Source organism: Agelaius tricolor, unplaced genomic scaffold, assembly GCF_023055355.1.
Source record: "Agelaius tricolor isolate 1412-34295 unplaced genomic scaffold, bAgeTri1.0.p SCAF_2, whole genome shotgun sequence".
NCBI lineage: Eukaryota > Metazoa > Chordata > Aves > Passeriformes > Icteridae > Agelaius > Agelaius tricolor.
Window position 1 is genome coordinate 48,779,669 of NW_027269262.1, and position 18,260 is coordinate 48,797,928.

Consider the following 18,260-nt stretch of genomic DNA (forward strand, 5'->3'; position numbering starts at 1 on the left):
GTGCAGTGCAAGGCTGGGATGGGCAGTGCTGGTGGGCAGCAGCTCTGTGACCCTGGCACAGGGGGGAATAGGACCGCCACCATGCTCACTTGCCAGAGACCTGAGAAGTCCTTGTGGTTGACTCAGAGCACAAAATGTGTGGGAAACAGTCAGATGATACACTGAGGGGGGTTTGGAAGATCCACAAATCATCTACAGTCAAATCTTTCCACTGTATAAAAGACAAATTTGGCTCATACTTTCCAGCCATCTATTTAGTTCTGGAGAGTGATTTGTCACAATCTCCTTGTGCACCAGTAATTCAAAACAAAGGGAGATTATTTTTAATGCACAAAGGAAAGGAAGCACCTTTGTCAGAAGGTTGACTCTGTCTGCTCACTCTTACAGTAAATTTTTTCCCTTAATTAAACTGTGATGACACGTCAGGCAAATTCTTGACAGACTGGCAGATTTGTTCTTTGTTCTTGAGTACACTGTCATTCTTTTATGGTCATCATCCCGTGGAAATTGCCTCTTTATTGAAAATGGAACACATTTTGAAACTTTGATGACTGGTTATACCTTCTAAATTACAGCAGTAACGAGCCCAGCTGCAAAACTAAATATTATTTCAGCCTGTCATGTCTTGTACTGTGCTTGCACAGCAAGAAGAGCACGGGATGAGAAGGTAGCAAGTGCCAGTACACAACAATCTAACCCTGTTCCCTTGGCTGAAAAAGCCAAGATTTAAAAAAATGCCCTCTGTCTTTCTTCCAGAGCATCAGAGGAAGAGAGAAACAATTCAGTGGCACCTCCTTCCAGGAACAGCTGGTGCAAAGAACAGATGAGGCAGTATAGCATAAACTGTAGCCACTCTGTTCAGGCTGCACAGGGCTTGCTTGCTTGCACATTTTGGATGTGAAGTAGGAGGGGGGAGAGACACTGGATACTCTTGTGAAGTACTGTAATGACAGCATCCTTTAGTTTGCTTTCTCTGAATCCCTGGATTGCTGATGTCTGTCCCCAGGTAAGATGTCCCAGCTGGTTTGTGTTCTGGCAATACCACTGAGTAGTAAATGAAAAGAAACAGGTCCTTGCAGGGAGCCATGGGCACATCTGAAATTGGAACTGAAGAGAACCCCAGCAGGAGTGGGAGAGTAGGATGGATGAGCAGGCAGGAGGAGCTGTTCTGTGTGGGAAGAGCACATAGTGGAGCTGCTACTGCTTCTCCACCTTTGCTCCAACTCACAGGCACTGTGACCAGTGAGGAAATCTCCAGGCATAGCTGTTTTGTGGAGGCTGCCAGCCCATGTTGTACTTGAGGCAGTGGAGAAGAGCTGTACTCCACCAATGCTGGTAGATAGATACAGTCTGCAGGAACAGATCCATTATAAAAACATGGTAAAAGGCACTTTCTGAAGTCCCAACTCTATGTACCTGTACTGTGTGGATGGGGCAGCATCACCCCTCACCAATGAGGTGTGAGGAGTGTATTCCAGACTGTGGTCCTCAATTGCCTGCCCTCCATGCAGAGGTCAAACTACAACAGCAAGAACCCTCCCCAGAAACCTCTAAACCATGATTTTTAAGTGGTTGTATCAATACAAATGGAGGTCTGGGGAGAGAGACAAAGTTGTACATGAAGGGATGAAGTTTGAGGTGCCCCTGGAATAAGTTTCCTAAATGCTTACTCTTCTTCCTGTATCTAGACCAGCAGAGCAAGTGTGAGAGCAGATATAGGCAGGTGAAGGCAATGTAAGGAAAGCTTCATTGCAAGTCAGGAGCTGAAGGAGGTGCTGAGCATCTTGGCTGCTGGCATTCCTTGCCCTTCACTACCTCTTGATGTTACAGCCCAAAGTCATCAGACCATAGGTAGGGTTTAGTGGTAGCTAAGGGGAGTGATGTAGTGATGTGAAAACACTTGTAACAGTGTTATTGCCTCCATTCTTAATTGGACAGACACAGAGAAAGGTTTCCTGAATGTTTGGTTTTATGACATACAGAGTCATTGTGTGATGCACAGGTTAGAGGCAAGTGCTATAGTACTGCAGGTTTGGGTTGTGCAATTGCCTCTCATTTTTCATTGCATTGGAAACCTTAATAGATAAAGCAGTCCTCTTTCTTCTCTAAATATAATATTTCAAAAGATGCAAGATCCACTTTGTGAACCATGTTGAAACTGCCTCAGTATCAATTTCATCTCTTCCTTGCCACAGATAAGCATTAATCCCCATCTAGTTCTTTAGATGGGCAGAAAATTGGAGGTGTCGACCTGCCATTTTTATCAGAGGTGCACCTTGTGCATCCCCTGAGCTGCTGTGGCACACACCTCCTCTGTCAGAGGTTGGTTGTCACTGTGGAATCTCACAGCAAGCAGACTTGAGCCTTGATACTGTTCCACTTCCAGGACAGGGGAATATGCCTCAGGTCAGCAGCAGGTGTCTGTCCTACCACACACACACTCAGCACAGGCGTGTACACCCTCATGCTGACCTGCTCTGGGCCCTCAGAGGGGCTTTGTGTCATGGCAAACCAAAGAGTGAAGCCATTTGCAGATGGATTAAATAAGACTTGAAGGAATTATTTGTTTGGAGATGGGTTCCAGATGGTTTGAGGTGAATTGGATTTCAGTCCTTTGAGACAGGAGACAGGGATCAGACACAGCAGATATTATCCTTTTAGCCATTAGGGAGGTCATGCTCCGGACACTCAAGTCCCTAAAGAGGAGCTCTTACAGCCAGACTCTGGGAACATTCCTGAAGGTTTCTGCCCACCCCACTCCCCAGCTTGGTGTGTGCAAGGGCACTCTGTGGACCCACCATGTGGTCCCAGCCAGGATGGAGAAGAACCAGGTTCAATTCTGCCTACCCTAGAAAAAGCAGATATCCTGGGCAGGGGAGAAGGGAGACAATTCTCCATCGCTTGCCTGTTCCTGAAGCTTCTCTAGGCTCCATCAGCTTCCAAGGACATGGTACAACTCTGGCAGTGTTCACAGATGTTGTCAAAGTTGCTCCATGTGGCCAGCAGGATGTGTTGCCCTGCAAAAATGGTCTGCGTATGCTTGCAGCCAAGTGAGAACAATCCAGTTCTCATTAGTATAGCCTAAGCAATTTCAAAAAAGAACAGTGACAATGTATGTCACTGTTAGAGGTGTTAAAAAGGAGGAAGAAGGTACCATGTTGGTTTTCACCCCAAAAGTAAAAGGTATTGCAGTTAGTTGGGTTTACAGTTCTGACACAGTGTTGTTTGTTTTTTATCTTTGGCACACACCATTATGCTTCATGATTTAAAAATGTGTTTTGGAAAAGGCACTTTTTAGGCTTGTTTTTATCAATGGCAAAAGCATCCACAGATTGAAATTGTACCTATTCTGATGGTATCTTTTGTGATGTTGTAAGAATTCTTTTAAGAGCTTCCAAGTTCCTGTGAAGTCCTGTCCAGAAGATGAATCTGGAGGACCTGGGGGAGGAGGAGAGCTGGCAGTAGGACACAAATGCAGCACTGCAGCCTGCTTAGTCTTACATGAGCACACAGACCTGGGCTTGCAGTGACTGACTGACAGCAGGGCTGGAGGTGATGAGCTACAGGACAGAAAACTCAAAGCATCAGATAGTGCACATCCTTATAAAGATGGCCAGTTCACCTCATCTTTTCTTCTTTTTGGCATTGAATTCATTAAGTGGATAGAAATTTACCTGCAGCAGGCGTAGCTGCTGAATATTGCTGTATTGACAAAAATACTGGTACTCTTCTGACAAAACTTGCCTCCAGCTAAAGGAAATAATGCAGCATGAGTAATCAAATGGATTGATGCCCAGGAAACAGACCATTCTTCTTAAGTAAAGCAGCAAGTCACTAGATAAAAAGAATTTGTGTCCTTCTCAGAAATGCTACTAACCAGCTTCATCCAGTTTCTAAAGATAAGTCAGTGCTGAATTTAACTTCAGATTTAACTAAATGCTGGCCAGGACAATATGTTCAATGATGCCATGAGTAAGAGGTTTTCAATATCATCACCCCAAATAATATCTAACCAAAATGATCAATTAGTCCACAGACCTGGCATTCCCAACAGCCTTCTTCATCTAAACGATGCAATCTGTTCATATTTAGTATTTAAACCGGGTAAGAAAGCCATATGCAACATGAGGTGAAAAGGAGGACTCGTGTGGTTGTCTTGCTGCCATCAGTAACTTGGCAGGTTAGTGGGTGTGGAAAACAGGGCAATATTTACAGGAGAAATGAGAGCATCTAAATTGCCATATGGATAGTTGCAATAAGCAGACAGCAAAGCAGGATACTCTGTTACATCCTTCAGAGTTCCTTCCTCTTCTTCCCCAACAGATTTTGAATGCAGGGCAGTTTTGATTAAGTCAACAATCTTGAGTGCTTTTCCTGAGCATGTATCAGAAATGAGCATGTATCATTCTGTAGGCCTGGGGAAGAACAACTATCTGTTTTTAGCCTGTGACAGGGAAGCTGAAATATCCCTGCATTTCTTTACCATTGCCCATTTTCCCTACTTCTCACAAATTGAACAAAAAATGAAACCAAGCGAATATTAGCTTTACAGAAAGGCACATAAATCTGAATTTTTTTTTCCTCACAATAGGACATTTCAAAACTCATCATCTCATGTATGAATTTTATAGAGCCACTATTGCTCATTCTTAAATGAGTTGTCCTTAGATTGAAATTGACAAATGAATCTCCAAAAGCTATAGTAAGTTTAAATTTTGAACTTCTACTCTGTGTTGGGCAAAACATCAGGGAAGGAGCTGGCATGCTGACAGCTAAATATCTTTGGAGAGAGAAAAAGGAGGCTGACCCATTAGAGCCATCTTTCCAGGAGTTTTTTTGCTCCTTCTCCCTGTAAATTGCAGCTGGAGTTGTTCTGGCAACACTAATGGCATTAGGATCTGAAAGCTCTTGATCAATTATAGCAGGCAGTCTCAGGCAGTGGGAGATCTGCTGCTAGTCTGACTGGCAGTGCATCTTTTCCAGAGCTCTCATTGTCCTTGTCTCTATAAACAGAGATGATAAGTAAAAATTATTTACACTGACAGATGAGAATGGCATCTTTTCTTGATGTCTCATGAACCTCTTTTACTTTCAGAATAAATCTTAGCAGTGTGGGGGGGATAGCTAAGCATAAAATACAGGCACAGAGGGCTGACATCTCTAAACAACAATTATCAGATTCCTTTTTGCAATAAGCAGAAGGCTTTTTCATGTATCTGGAAGTCTGTTTAATATTTCATGGACTCCTAAATTATTCACAGGTTAGAGTGCTCAACTGTTACTGTCATTTAAAGAGCAAGTGCCCAGCAGGACTGTTGCATGGGACTTTGTAGATCATGTCAAAGCATAACATTTGGTTCATTAAAGAAGTGTTATACTTCTGAAGGTAGCAGCATCCAATTTATACTCTGTTAATCCTGGCCTGGCTATTAGAAGACATGAGATTGCTTTTTTTGATCCTTATCTATCTGCTCAGTAAAACTTTTCACCATCTGACAACAAATCTGGGATCCCATGTCACCTGGTATGGTTCCTAGAAAATCTGTGAACTCTGTTAGATGGAGAAACTTTGACTTTTTTTCTTGCTAAGGAAACTATCCAGTCTGACTACTCAAGAGACTGCTGGTCACATTCCAATGCCAGAGACTTGCACTGCTGGGATTGAAACTGCTTCTTGGTGGGTGGCTCCAGTGACCCAGTGGGTCCCCACTCCTCACATACCCCATTCAGACCAGGTTTCCCATGGCAAAGTCCCAGATATCTCATCCCATAAAGCCATTTATTCACGGGGCAGTAGCACAGGAACAGCCAGAGCTGGTGCCTCTGAGGCAGATCCCCAGCCAAGGAGCCCCTGGGCATTTATACCCTCACAGTCTCCAGAAGTCTCCTCTTCCTCCTGAGTCTTTGGCTCCTGCCCCCCTCTCTGTGTCCATTCACCTTGCTGGCTCACTGGTTGTCCTCTCCTTTGTTACCCAAAAGGTAGAAATTCCCAGCTCTCCTGTGTTTCCCAGTGTCCATTCACCTGGCTGGTGTCACCCACCATCCTGCCCAGTGTTATCCCAAAGGCTGGCAGTCCATGGCCTCTCTTCTCAGGCTCCTACCTGGAGCTCTGCATTTCAATCTGCATCTCAGACTGCAGCTTGTGAGCCCAGCTACTTGTACCTCTTGCATTCCTCAACATTCTGCACTCATGGATAACTGAGACAATATGTTTATTTTTGAGGGTAGTTTCTAACACTGCTCAGTCTTAATAAACAGTATTCATGAAATATCTAGAGCTTGACATTGATGTAAATCAGGGTAACTCCCCAAACTTTGTCAGAAACTGACATCTAGTTTTTTGCCTTCTAAGGAAATCTTATCCCTGATCTTCTCATTTTCTCAAGCTTTCTCTGCTCAAATAAAGTGAAGGTAGTAAAATTAAGTTCCCATGGTTTATTTTTGGATTTGGGTGTCTGCTTGAATTCCTTGAAGTTTCCTAAAAAGCACTTTTGGAAATAAAGCAGGAAAATCAAAAGTGAGGAAGAGGAGGAAGGAAGTTTTCCTTACTGAAATGCCTCTTTGGCAAGGACTGTTGTTCCTTTTCTGCATTTTCTAAGCACCATTTATTACTGGACAATGGTTTGTGCAGTTCCTCAGTCGCATCGGTAATTGAAATAACTTAAACCCAGTGAAAGCCTGATTTGTTTTTTCTATGAAGTACCTGTCCTCCATATGCTCCTGCTTCATGAGACCCTTTGACCCTGATGCCATGTAAGGACATGTCCTACAAACCCTGGTGGCAGTGGATGGCCACACCAGTGCAGTGGCTGTACCCAAACAACTGTCCTGACCCTTTCGCAGGCACGACCCACCCATTTGGAGAGCTCTAAGGGAAAGCATCCCCCAGATCTTCCCTAGTTGTTCTTGGGACGTTGGGGCTGTGTGGAGGAAGCAACTGTGCTGGGGTCCCCCCAGCAGTGGGCAGGCAGCCTTTGGGCTTGCTCTCCCAGCAAGAGCTTTGCCAAGATCTTCTTGAGCTCTTTGTCTTTAATAGGAATGAGGAAAAAAAATGAAGGCTTGTCATGCAAAAAATTTTCATAGCTTGCTGTTGATCATACTGATAGGGAACTCAAAAAGGATACAGTAGAGTTGCTTAGGAATTCCTTATGAGGTGTTAACCAAGGTTTTTTACAAGAGAGAGAAGGATGTGTATAAGCCAGGATGAGCCTTTCCATTTATATGCTCATAAGAAACTGCACATTGTTTAGTACTGATTTTCCTCAAGAGAGGGAGTTTAATTCCCTGTTTTATGGACAGATTTCTCTCCAAACAGTAACACTTTATTACTCCATTTTACAACACAAGCAGTCATATACTTTCTAGAAATATAGAGCATATGTGGAGAAGGGGAACACCCCAAGTAGCTTTTGCAAAACAGGGAGAATTACTGCAGTGTTATTCACAGGGTCCTGAAAGGAGAATCCTCTTTAGAAACATCAGAAAGATGGGCAATGGAGGCACTAGTGTCCATCAATTTTCAGCTAATGTCCAGGAATCATTCCTGTGTGTGCTCGCACTTGCCAGCTGACCCTGCTCCCTGCTTCAAAAGCACTGATTTCTTTCCAGTCCTTAGAGCTGCTTTGTATTGTTTAAAGCTGCTGTGCTGACTCTTCAAAGGGTGATGGACTTCCATTTGATGAATACCAGAGTTATCTATCCATGTCTGTTAATTACATGGAAAAATTTCTCCATGACAAGACTCTGTTTTCAGAGTTGTAACAGCATTATTTCTTGCTCTGCATCTGTAGGGTCTTGAATGGAAAGAAACTACACTATTCTGATTTCAGATAGTTCAGATATTTGTTTTCATTTTGGGGTTCAGAGGTTTCCTCAGGTTGTGTGTTTGTTTCATAGATAACTGCTGAAATAGTTACAATTTGGCATTTATCTCTGTGAGAAATAGTTCCCTTAAGCGCTTTCTGCGCAGGAGCAGAGAGGCTGATACCATGCTTGTGACAGGGAGCTATTTTTACATCATTATTAGTCCAACCCCTCAGTAACATGATATCAGGAAACAAGAATGATAATATGACACTGTGCTAAGTGAACTCCAATCAAGAAACTAAGAGGACTTTGTTGGGAATAGAAACTTGATACAGCCTTTTCCTTTACCACTGAACTATGTTTTCCAGAAGATAGATGTGTTGGATTTTTCCAGCAGTGGTGTACATGACTTACTGGGAGCTCAGGATGGCCATGTTTCATAGAAATAAAATGTTTGATAGGTTGGAAACAGGGTGTATTGTATGTCACAGCAGGAGATAGCCCAGCCTGTGATTGAGTGAACAGCCTGCAGGGCTTCTCCTGGCCTCCATGTCAGCATCTCTCCCACATGGAGTTTTGAGCACACTTGGACTCCAGCAGCAACCAGCCAGGAAAATATTGCAATATATACATTGTGGAGTTTCATACAGCTCTCATTTGTGAAGCACAGATTTGCTTCTCGTCTTTTCTACCGCTGCTCACATTTTGGTCATGATGCTAAAGCATGGGATACAGCCTGGTCATCTCAGGCATCTCATTTATCTCCAAATGGAAGATGCCAGGTGGATCAGTCCTTCTAAAGTAGATCCCCGAGTTTCCATGCTAGGGTCATGGAAAACTGGCTTTCTCCTGTCAGCCTCCAGCAGAAGGGTCACTGGGCTTTGGCCACTCTCTTGTGTTCTCAAAGGAGCAGGAATCCTTCCTGGAATCTTCCACAGGAAATTACCTCTGTTTCATGTAGGGGAATGTGGGTATGTGCTGTGGGAACATCTGCCTGCTGGATGCATGGCAGTCAAGTGTACAGGCTGGATTGTTGTATCTCACCTGAAGTGTGTATGACTTCAGTTCCTTCCCAGTGCCAGGTTCTGTCAGAGGTACCCAGCAATGGGGAACCTTGCTCTGTGCCATAGGCTGGGCTTTGAGCTGCAACCATGAACAAAGTGGGGGTTTTCTCTGTAAGGTGTTGTAGACAACAAAAATGCTTCCCATAGGAAAAGTTGTCTGGTCTGTGCTTTGCGTTGGCATGTCTGGATTAATGCTGCACCTTGTTTCAGCATTTGGTGGCAGGAGGTGAACAAGGTGTGTGTACTAAGAGCTGTTTCTGCTCTTCTTTCTGCTTCCCAGGGACATGAAGCTGGATGGTGGACGCCAGTGCCATTCTGCTGGAGTGTGTCTGAAAGAAATAATTGGTCTTGAAGGTGTGGAGCTCGGAGCAGATGGGAAGGTGGGGATGCTTCAGTTCCTACTCCCTTAGATTTGATGTTATAAGGGGAAAAAATGGCTTAACTAATAACAAGCACAAATACAGCATGCAGCATAACACAGTAGTTAAAGCACGGTATGTGCAACTGTAAATAAACTTAGCAGAAATTCATAAGGACTGCCCAAGCTGTCAATGCAGACAACTCAGTGTCCTTGAAGAAATTTGCCTCTGGCAATATCTGAGTGTGTAAAGCATTACTGAATTACTCAGCCCTCCCCTTGCTCTAGCAGGAGATATCACTGCAGTGTATATTGTCAGGAACATGAAAATAATTTCTGATGAGAGCTGTAGCTGTAATTCTATTTGCTTTCAATTGTATTTAATAACATTTTGCTCAATATTTTTCCAGACAGCAGGAAGACAGTGGCACAAAGCTGATGAGTCTTTCAAAATCCAGAAGCTCATTCACTTGAATAGAATAAGCAAATATGAATCTTTAGGGAACTGATTGATTTTAAATAAATATATAGAGGAGAGACAGTTTTAATTGTAGAAGAAAACATTTCTTCCTGAAATCCTGATTTACTTTCTACAGTTCAGTTTTACTCAGTCTGCTGTCATCTATGGATTTAAAGGCCCTGGGTCAATGCTGCTACACATGTTGTGCTCACCTAACCAGGTGTCAGGCCAGACCACAGGCTGTAAATTCCTGAGGACAATCTGTCTGCTTATAAATAATGAAAGTCCACATGCCACATGTTTTATTTGATACCTGTTCTGACCTCCTCATAAACCAGTCTAGAGTCTCAAACTCATTTTTTTTCTTCAATGCAATGTTATTGTTGGAAAATGAGCCAACAAGAAGCAAGGCATAGCTTTTTCTTGGCCAGGGGTACAAGCAGAGAATCAGTGCACTCTAAAAATAATTTTGTCACAAGTTACTCATTCACACTTAGTCCATGTTGGGGGGCTAGTAAATGATCTCCCACAACGATTGCTGTGAGCTAGAGCTCACTTATTACATCAATAAGACTCTGCCAGACAAAGTCCTGGGAAAGAAAAACAGCAGACAAAGTGCTTCAGTTTAGCAGTGTTTAAGTGATTTGCCTCTGGCAGCTGTATGCTGAGGGACCCATATAGATGATGCTAGTTCAGTAAAGAAGCTGCTGAAATGTGCTACAGAGAAGGCCCACTGGAAAGAAACCTGACCAAACTGATATATTTTTAAATCTGACCCTCGAGTAGGATTTTGTAAATCCAGTGTATTAGAGAGTGTGTGTGTGTGTATGTGTGTGCGTGTGTGTGTTTTGCTGAAGAGCTAATGCCTTCTTAAAAGCGTTTTTTGCATGAATAAACTGACTGCACTGAAGCAAATGTAGGTGACTGGTTTATATTCATCTGTGCCAAGCTACTAAATCCAGAAAATCCTCCATTAATTTGGCTTCTCTTGCTTCCAGTTGGAATGCACCAAAAGCATCCCACTGCATCCAAGCTGGGCTGAAAGTAACTGTCTGTCCATTCTGACTTTATTTTTTTAGACGGTTTCTTATACACAGTTCCTATTTCCCACCAATGCTCTGGGAACTCGGAGGAACACAATAGACTCCACCTCATCTTTCTCCCAATTTCGCAATGCAAGCCATCGTAGCCTTTCTTTGGGAAGAGCTAACAGCACCCAGGGGAGCATTGATGCAGGTAACTTCTCAAGTAGCTCTTTTTAATACCCTGATGGCAGGCAGGTATTGCAAAGGACTGACGTGTGTTTTAGTCTCCCCATTAGCTTAAATTAAATAAATACAGTCTTCTGTTGTGGGTGAAGCACAGCTTATTCCATATTTGCTTAGAAAGCTTGTGTGTGGAGGATGGAAGTTAAATAAACAAGCACATTGGTGGTATTGACAGCCCTGATGGCACCCAGCATGCCTCCTCCTGTCATCAGCATTGCTTGCTCCTCCTGCATCAGGCTTGTCCTTACCTTCCTTTGCTATGGAAAATTTACAGTGGCAACACAGTAGTCGCAAGCTGAAGGTGTAAATTCCACTTGTGACCTTTGTTAGGCTGGAAAGGGCTGTGTTTACAAAACCGGACACAAAACATAAGCCAAAGCACTATATGCTTAAAATATTTTGGCATGATAAATGAAACAAATCAAAACATCTGCTTGAACAGATGAAAACTTGTTGCCGGGAACAAAAGTCATTGTGGAACTTTGTATAATTCTGCAGTTCTCTAAGCCCTAAATTCACATTTAGCAGGTAATTCGTTAGCTCTAGGTCCTCTATGTCTTGGCAAATCACATTAATATAGAAATATTTAGAGCTGTCAAGACTCAGAACAATTTTTCATCTCTTTAAAAAATCTTGCATGGAGATAATATTGTGCATTATCTGTAAACTCATTTGCCACTTCTGTTAAGTCCAGAGATGTCTTGATGTGATGAATTCCTTTCAAAATTCTTTATCAAAACTGTTGTTTTATAGGTAGCGACCTGGGAGACTTTGTTGAATACGACCCAAATCTTTTAGATGATCCCCAGTGGCCATGTGGCAAACATAAGCGGGTTTTAATATTTCCTTCATATATGGTAAGTGATTCTGTGTAGGACAGAGGAATTCCCATAACAAAATTCTGAAGGTTGAGGTTTCATTTGGCCGTATTTTAAGAAGACTGTTATTATTTTTAATCTACTAATAAGAGCTGTTCAGAATGCTTTGTTCTAAATGACAGTTACTTCTCAAGGCATGTTAAAACAAACTCTTGGAGGTATTACAAAAGCAAACACTTTTATTACCTCTGTATTTCATAAATGCTTTAGATGAAAGGCTTGTTCAAACAATGCACTCATTCTCTGGCATTCAGAGGAAAATTTATACTTCCTCAAACTGGCACCTATTACAAAATAGGAGGATGCCCACTGGGGTTTTTCTGAAGTCATGAAGCTACTCTGTGTTTTGATGCTAATCATTCACTGCTCTGAACAGCTTGGTTTCCCAGATATTTATTTCACCATGGGATAGTCCTTCCTTTAATTGCAGCAATTACGAGCAGAGTCTGTATATTTCCCACTATATCCAAACCCTTAACAATACAGAGACATAATTGTTCTGTGCTCTGTGCTCTGACTAAATGTTTTCTGTGGTGAGATACTTCTGTAGCCTTTGTTTTGATTGCTCCAAGTCTGTAGATTATTTTAGCAGGACTGTTGCAAGATGCAGTGCAGTCATACACATGTGAGCATGTATCAGTCTGCATTGTACATCCAGGGTAACAGTAGGCAGTAGGGAAAATATTATTTTTTCCCCCGAAGTGGTGACCTACTTCTCTTATCTATATACAGATATGATAGGATTTGAAACACTGAGGTCTAAAGTGCTGTCCATGTTCTTGTTTAATTTGGAACAGAAGACATTATTTAAGAAACTGCTAATGTATGTGAAGATACAGCTTTTGTATGTTCTCATCTGCCCTCCACCCCAGGGGTAATTTGGCTTGTGGGTGCTCCTTCTTCAAAATAAGCTCTAAGTGCTTCATGTGGATGTTTATTTGGTTGCACACAGAGGCTTAATTGAGTTCTAAGGCTGTGTTTATTCTAGATTTTCAAATGGCATATCCAGAGTATCCTCTGCTTACTTGCTACCAGTTTTCCTTTAAGGGCTGGCAAGTTATTTTTTGGCTGCCAACCCACAAAGTGACAACCTTTTATAGCAGCTACATCTGTGTGGGAAAATATTTGTCAGGTTTTGATATGGTTACTGTCATGGACAGGGAACTGTCTTCCCTCAAGGAGACAGCCATTGTTAGCCAACATCCAAAGGGAACATAGCTCTAGCAGTCGTGCCTGTGTTTCTGACTTTCCTCAGGCTGTGAGTGTCTGCCAGGCAGTACAAGTCCCCTAGAATCACCTGAGATCTTTGAGCCCCCTTTAACTCGATGTTCTCATGGGCATGGTTAAATGAGTAAAAATGAGGCAGCCAGGATGGCATCCTGCAAGGGAGTTCTCCATCCAGGAGTGGGTATTCAGTGCCGTTCTTCTCTGTATGTTGGTTGACCACAGCATTTCAAAGTCTTATGTTTGTACTTCTGTTGCAAAAAGAAGCTGCCTGGGGATTTGACAAGGGGTGTGACTAGATGCCCTAAAGGTGAAAAATTACTTCAAGGACAGTTGTTAAAATCAATGTCACTGTTTATCTAGAATATATTTGCATTGACAGGAGTCTCCCTGCTTTTTAATTTTCTCTGGGGTTGATTACTGCTGTGTCTGAAATAATGTCTTATTTGACACTTGAGAGTTTTTTTCCTGAATGTACCTTCCAGACATCACTTCTTCAGCACTATCTGAGGGTCTGTGGGACTTCCACTTCCCTCTCTGAAGGCAGGCACTAATCTAAGAAAGGGTTAAAGGACATTAAGTGCTCTGTTTCTTTTGTTGAGGTAGATCACAGGCAGGTGCCAAGGGCTCTCTCGATGGGGTTTTGCCTGCCCACAGCCAAGCAGCATAGCTGTGCTCCTATGCAGGAGCTGCATGGCTTTGCAAGAAACTAAGGGGTGGATGGTTGTTCTTCAGTGCTCAGCTGAAAGATTTTACAAGCTGCTGGTGCTTCCTTCAGCCAAGAGAAGAGAGAAAAAGTAGTGCTGGAATGTCCTGGGAGCTTGCAGGTTAAGTAAGATTTTTCAGTTTGGGTAAGGGCTCGTGCATAGAGCTGAATATAAAAGGTCATTTTGGCTATGTCGGAGACTTCACTCACATCTGTTTTAGACTTTCCTGACTCTCCTGACATTCCCTCCCCCTCTCCCTGCAGTTCACATCAGTCTGAGCAGGAGCATAATAGCCTTATAACTTCAAGTAATTTTCTTCCCCCCAAATATAAAAATCGGCTCACACTGCAATTAAAGCAAATTGCAGTCTGGGGCCAGCGAGAGACCTGTGCTCTTTTCCTGATCATCACAGCCACTGCAGCAGTGCCAGACCTCTGCCAGAGAAGCACAGAGGCCAGAGCAGCCGCCAGAGCTGGGCAGAATAGGGCTGGGATTGCTGCCTCAGTGCTGGGCTCAATGGGGCTGGGATTGCTGCCTGTCAGTGCTGGGTGGAATGGGGCTGGAATTGCTGCCTGTCAGTGCTGGGTGGAATGGGGCTGGGATTGCTGCCTGAGTGCTGGGTGGAATGGGGCTGGGATTGCTGTGGTGCAGGGCGGAATGGGGCTGGGATTGCTGTGGTGCAGGGTGGAATGGGGCTGGGATTGCTGCCTGAGTGCTGGGTGGAATGGGGCTGGAATTGCTGCCTGAGTGCTGGGCAGAATGGGGCTGGAATTGCTGCCTCGGTGCTGGGAGGAATGGGGCTGGAATTGCTGCCTGAGTGCTGGGAGGAATGGGGCTGGAATTGCTGCCTGAGTGCTGGGTGGAATGGGGCTGGAATTGCTGCCTCGGTGCTGGGAGGAATGGGGCTGGAATTGCTGCCTCGGTGCTGGGAGGAATGGGGCTGGAGTTGCTGCCTTGGTGCTGGGAGGAATGGGGCTGGAGTTGCTGCCTCGGTGCTGGGAGGAATGGGGCTGGAGTTGCTGCCTCTTGCAAGCGCTGGAGCAGCTGAGAGCGGCTCTGATGTCAGCGCCCAGCATTCTGTTGTGCGTGGAGAGCTGCAGCTTGTAATTAAAGTTTCGCTACTTGGCCAGGATTTAGCATTAATGCTTGACAGCTGCAAGCTTGTCGATATTCCCCTCACCCCTCCTTATGGATGTCAGAGCAATTAATGGGGGGAAGGTGTGGAAGAGGAGGGGATGCTGGGCTGCGTCACTGCTGGCGGGATAGAGCTGCATGCACTGCTGGTACTCCCATGAGCCTGGCTTGTGCTTCTTAGGCCAGGATTTCTATGCTTGCTGGGAAGGCTCTGTTGAGGTCTGTGTGAATGCTGCATCAGTAAACACTGCAGGCTTTATCCTGAGGCATAGGACAGGCCAAATGTGTGGTCTGGTTTAGACTTTACTCAGAAATACGTGCAGCTAGCACTCAGTGTGCTCAGTTTTTGTGGAGCCTGAGTTTATCATCACTGACATTGACTTTATAGTCTTTTAATTTTACTGAGCTGAATTAGCCCTGACTCTTGGAGAGAAGTGTTAGCTGCAAGTCCTCAGCTGTTTTCAAGGAGAAGCTGAGCTTCTTCTTTGAGGATAGCTCTGGGGAAGCAGAAGTGCTTTTGGTTTAGTCTGGTTTGGGGTTTTTTTGGTTTTCTGTGGGTTTTTGTTGTTGTTGTTTTGGGGGGGGGGGTTGCATGTTTTTGTTTGTTTGTTCTTTTTTGGTTTGGTTTAGTTTGGTTTTTTCTGTAGTGAAGTCTCAGACGTAAGAGGGCATACACTTCCCTGTTGCATTTCTAGAAGTAATAACCATAAATTGCCTGTCAGGATAACTCTGAAAAGTATTCTTCAATACTTTCCCAATACCAACTCTATTGTTGGTATTGGGAAAGTATATCTATATCTATTAATTGTATTAGTTGTATTTAAAGTCTAGTCTGCTCCGGAGAAATTATTTCATTTTGTGTTGTCTTTGTCGGAGCGTCTGCACTCTCTGCTGCAGTATAAACAGTAAGAGGTAGAAAAAATTCATGCTGAGGGGTGGGGGGGAAGGGAAACATCATGTCATGGTTAACAGATGTCTTCCTGGCTGATACTGCTAAAACAGGAATTTGTGCAGATTCTTAAATCTCTCTAGAACAGGAACTTTATCTACCAGACTAAGCATTAATTTCTTTCCTCGAATCTCATGTTGACTAGCATATGTACAGACTCGTCAGTGCCCCCCTGGTCTCTCTGCATTCTTTCCAGCGGAAACTCCTTCTGTGCTGGACTAGAAAACTCATTCTCAAGAGGCTGGAGGCTGATCCTGCAGTACTGCTTTTGTTGGTAGCACAGAAGCACAGGAGCATGTTAGCTGGTCACTGTGTGCTGCCAAAATTTGCAGCAGCAGAAGAAAAGCTCAGATCAGCAGCATGTTGACTTTGAGTGACCCATTCTGTATTCTCATCCCTGAAATATCCATCCATCTGTGCTCAAAGGATACACGTGGAATTAGGTTTGGGTACTGAGCTACAATGTCAGTGTGTTGGTTTAATTATATAAAAATAAATTGACATCTCTACACCCCTTATAAAAGAAGCAGGTCACAAAACTCTGCAGAGCTGTTGCAGTGCCTGTCTGCCAGCCTCACTTGCCAGGTACCGCGCTAGTGGCGAGCACAGCCGGGCTGCGTTATTTAATAGCAGTCCTCCAGTGTGATTTTAAAATTAGAACTGCTTGCTGCCCTGGCCCTTTGGTCTAACAAAAGCCCTGCATGATGATATAATGCATTTGGTCTGTCATTCTCTCGTTCTGTCTTTCACAAGGAGCACCAAGGTCAGGCAGACTCCACTTTCAGCCAGTGAGTGTCCTTCAGTGCTGTCACCCTGTTCTTCGAGCCTCTTCTGTAGCTGTATATTAAGTATCTCCAGACTGCTTCTTTATCAGCTACTGACCTTGTACCCAAAAGTCTCAGGGAGCAGAGGATAGCAGTGGTAGATAATCATGTATAAATCCTGTGCTCTATGCATTTGATGCTATATTGGGCTGAGACTCCAATAAATAACTATTTTGAGAATAATTCCTGAGTGTTAACAATATGAAATAAACTGCTGTCCTTCCATGTACTTAATTCCAAAGAAGCAGTTTTGAGACTATTTGCCTTATAAAATTCAAAATCTTTCAGTTTCAGGTCCTTGAATGTTAATAACTTTGTAACAACAGAAACATCTTATTCTAGTCTAGCTTTCTTTTTTAGAATTTTAATTATAATTCGGAATCACTCCCATTTTCCATCACAGTTTAAAGTCTCTTGTCTGTCAGGATTTCTCATATATATGCATCATAAGCCATAATTGTATGAATTAGGTTACTGGCAGTTGATAGGTACGTAGCTGGTCACCTATGGGATGCATTAAAGTAGTCAGAGAGTGCAGAGTTATTGACTTCTTTTCACTTCTTGTGTGGCTGAGACCTTATCAGTGACCTACCAAAAGTCTGTTTCAGGTGTCAGTCTCCCGTCTGCTTTCTGTGAAGCAGATTAATCAGGGATACACAGTAACAGCAGCTAAGAGAGCCTATCATTCATCTTTCATTTTATTCACCTATTTTATTCTGATTTTATCCTTCTTAAGCTAAGAGATAGAGGCATCCAAGGCTAGATCATATTTTACTGGTTGCATGCCAAAGTAGGATTTATTTTCTACAATATTTCATCCTGCCAGTCTTACCAACCATTTCAGGCATTCTCTCTCCTCCCATAATTATGAAACTATATATACAGCTTTCCTATGAGAAAGCAGCTGCCTGAAAACACTTGTGAATAACACACGAGCTGAGCTCCAAGTTCAAAACTGCCAGCCAAGCAAAAAGTGTGCAGAGTAGAGACTTGGGCTGAAGCATTTATCACTCTGTCCAGGCATCTGTCAGCTACCATATATCAAGGTTTTCATTTGTTTTGTGCAGCTTCCATCACCAAAGTAAAATATACATACACAGATTTGTACACAGAGAATGTAACAGAGCCCACAAAGGAGTATTGCTGAATGCTGAACTGAAATGTGTTCCCTGCAAATAAGCTGTGAGAAACAAGACAGACGGTTCTGGATGACAGAAGTCAAAAACATTGGAGATTAGACTATGAGAGAGACAGTTTGGTAGTTCCCAGTGCCTTGTTCATGTGTCTGACAGCTCTGGGAGTACAGAGTGCCTGCCTGGTAGGGAATAATATTATGTATAAGAAAGCACGTTTGGATGGAGAAAAGCTGTGCTCCTTTTAGGGAAATATTTGCAAACCTTTCATAAAGTTTTGGAGCATCAATATTGATCAGAGCCCTGACACAGGCAATACCAGAATTGTCCTGGACAGACAGTCATGTGTTTTTCTTCACATGGCAGCTTCATGTGGGACACACAGGAAGCTCAAGGGCAGTGGCGTGGCCTGAAACAGAAGAGAAGCGTAAATGCTGAGCAGGGAACAGGCAGAG

General features: G+C 43.4%; 1 protein-coding gene across 2 annotated transcripts in view; it reads left to right on the plus strand.

Moving 5' to 3' along the window:
- Positions 1–18,260, plus strand: part of CABLES1 (Cdk5 and Abl enzyme substrate 1) — a 71,437-nt gene that overhangs the window by 43,650 nt on the left and 9,527 nt on the right. For both annotated transcript variants that reach the window (XM_071418226.1, XM_071418221.1), the window contains 3 exons: positions 9,151–9,250; positions 10,768–10,924; positions 11,710–11,813. In XM_071418226.1, the coding sequence (XP_071274327.1) occupies positions 9,151–9,250; positions 10,768–10,924; positions 11,710–11,813 (361 nt within the window). The remainder of the gene's footprint in view (positions 1–9,150; positions 9,251–10,767; positions 10,925–11,709; positions 11,814–18,260) is intronic.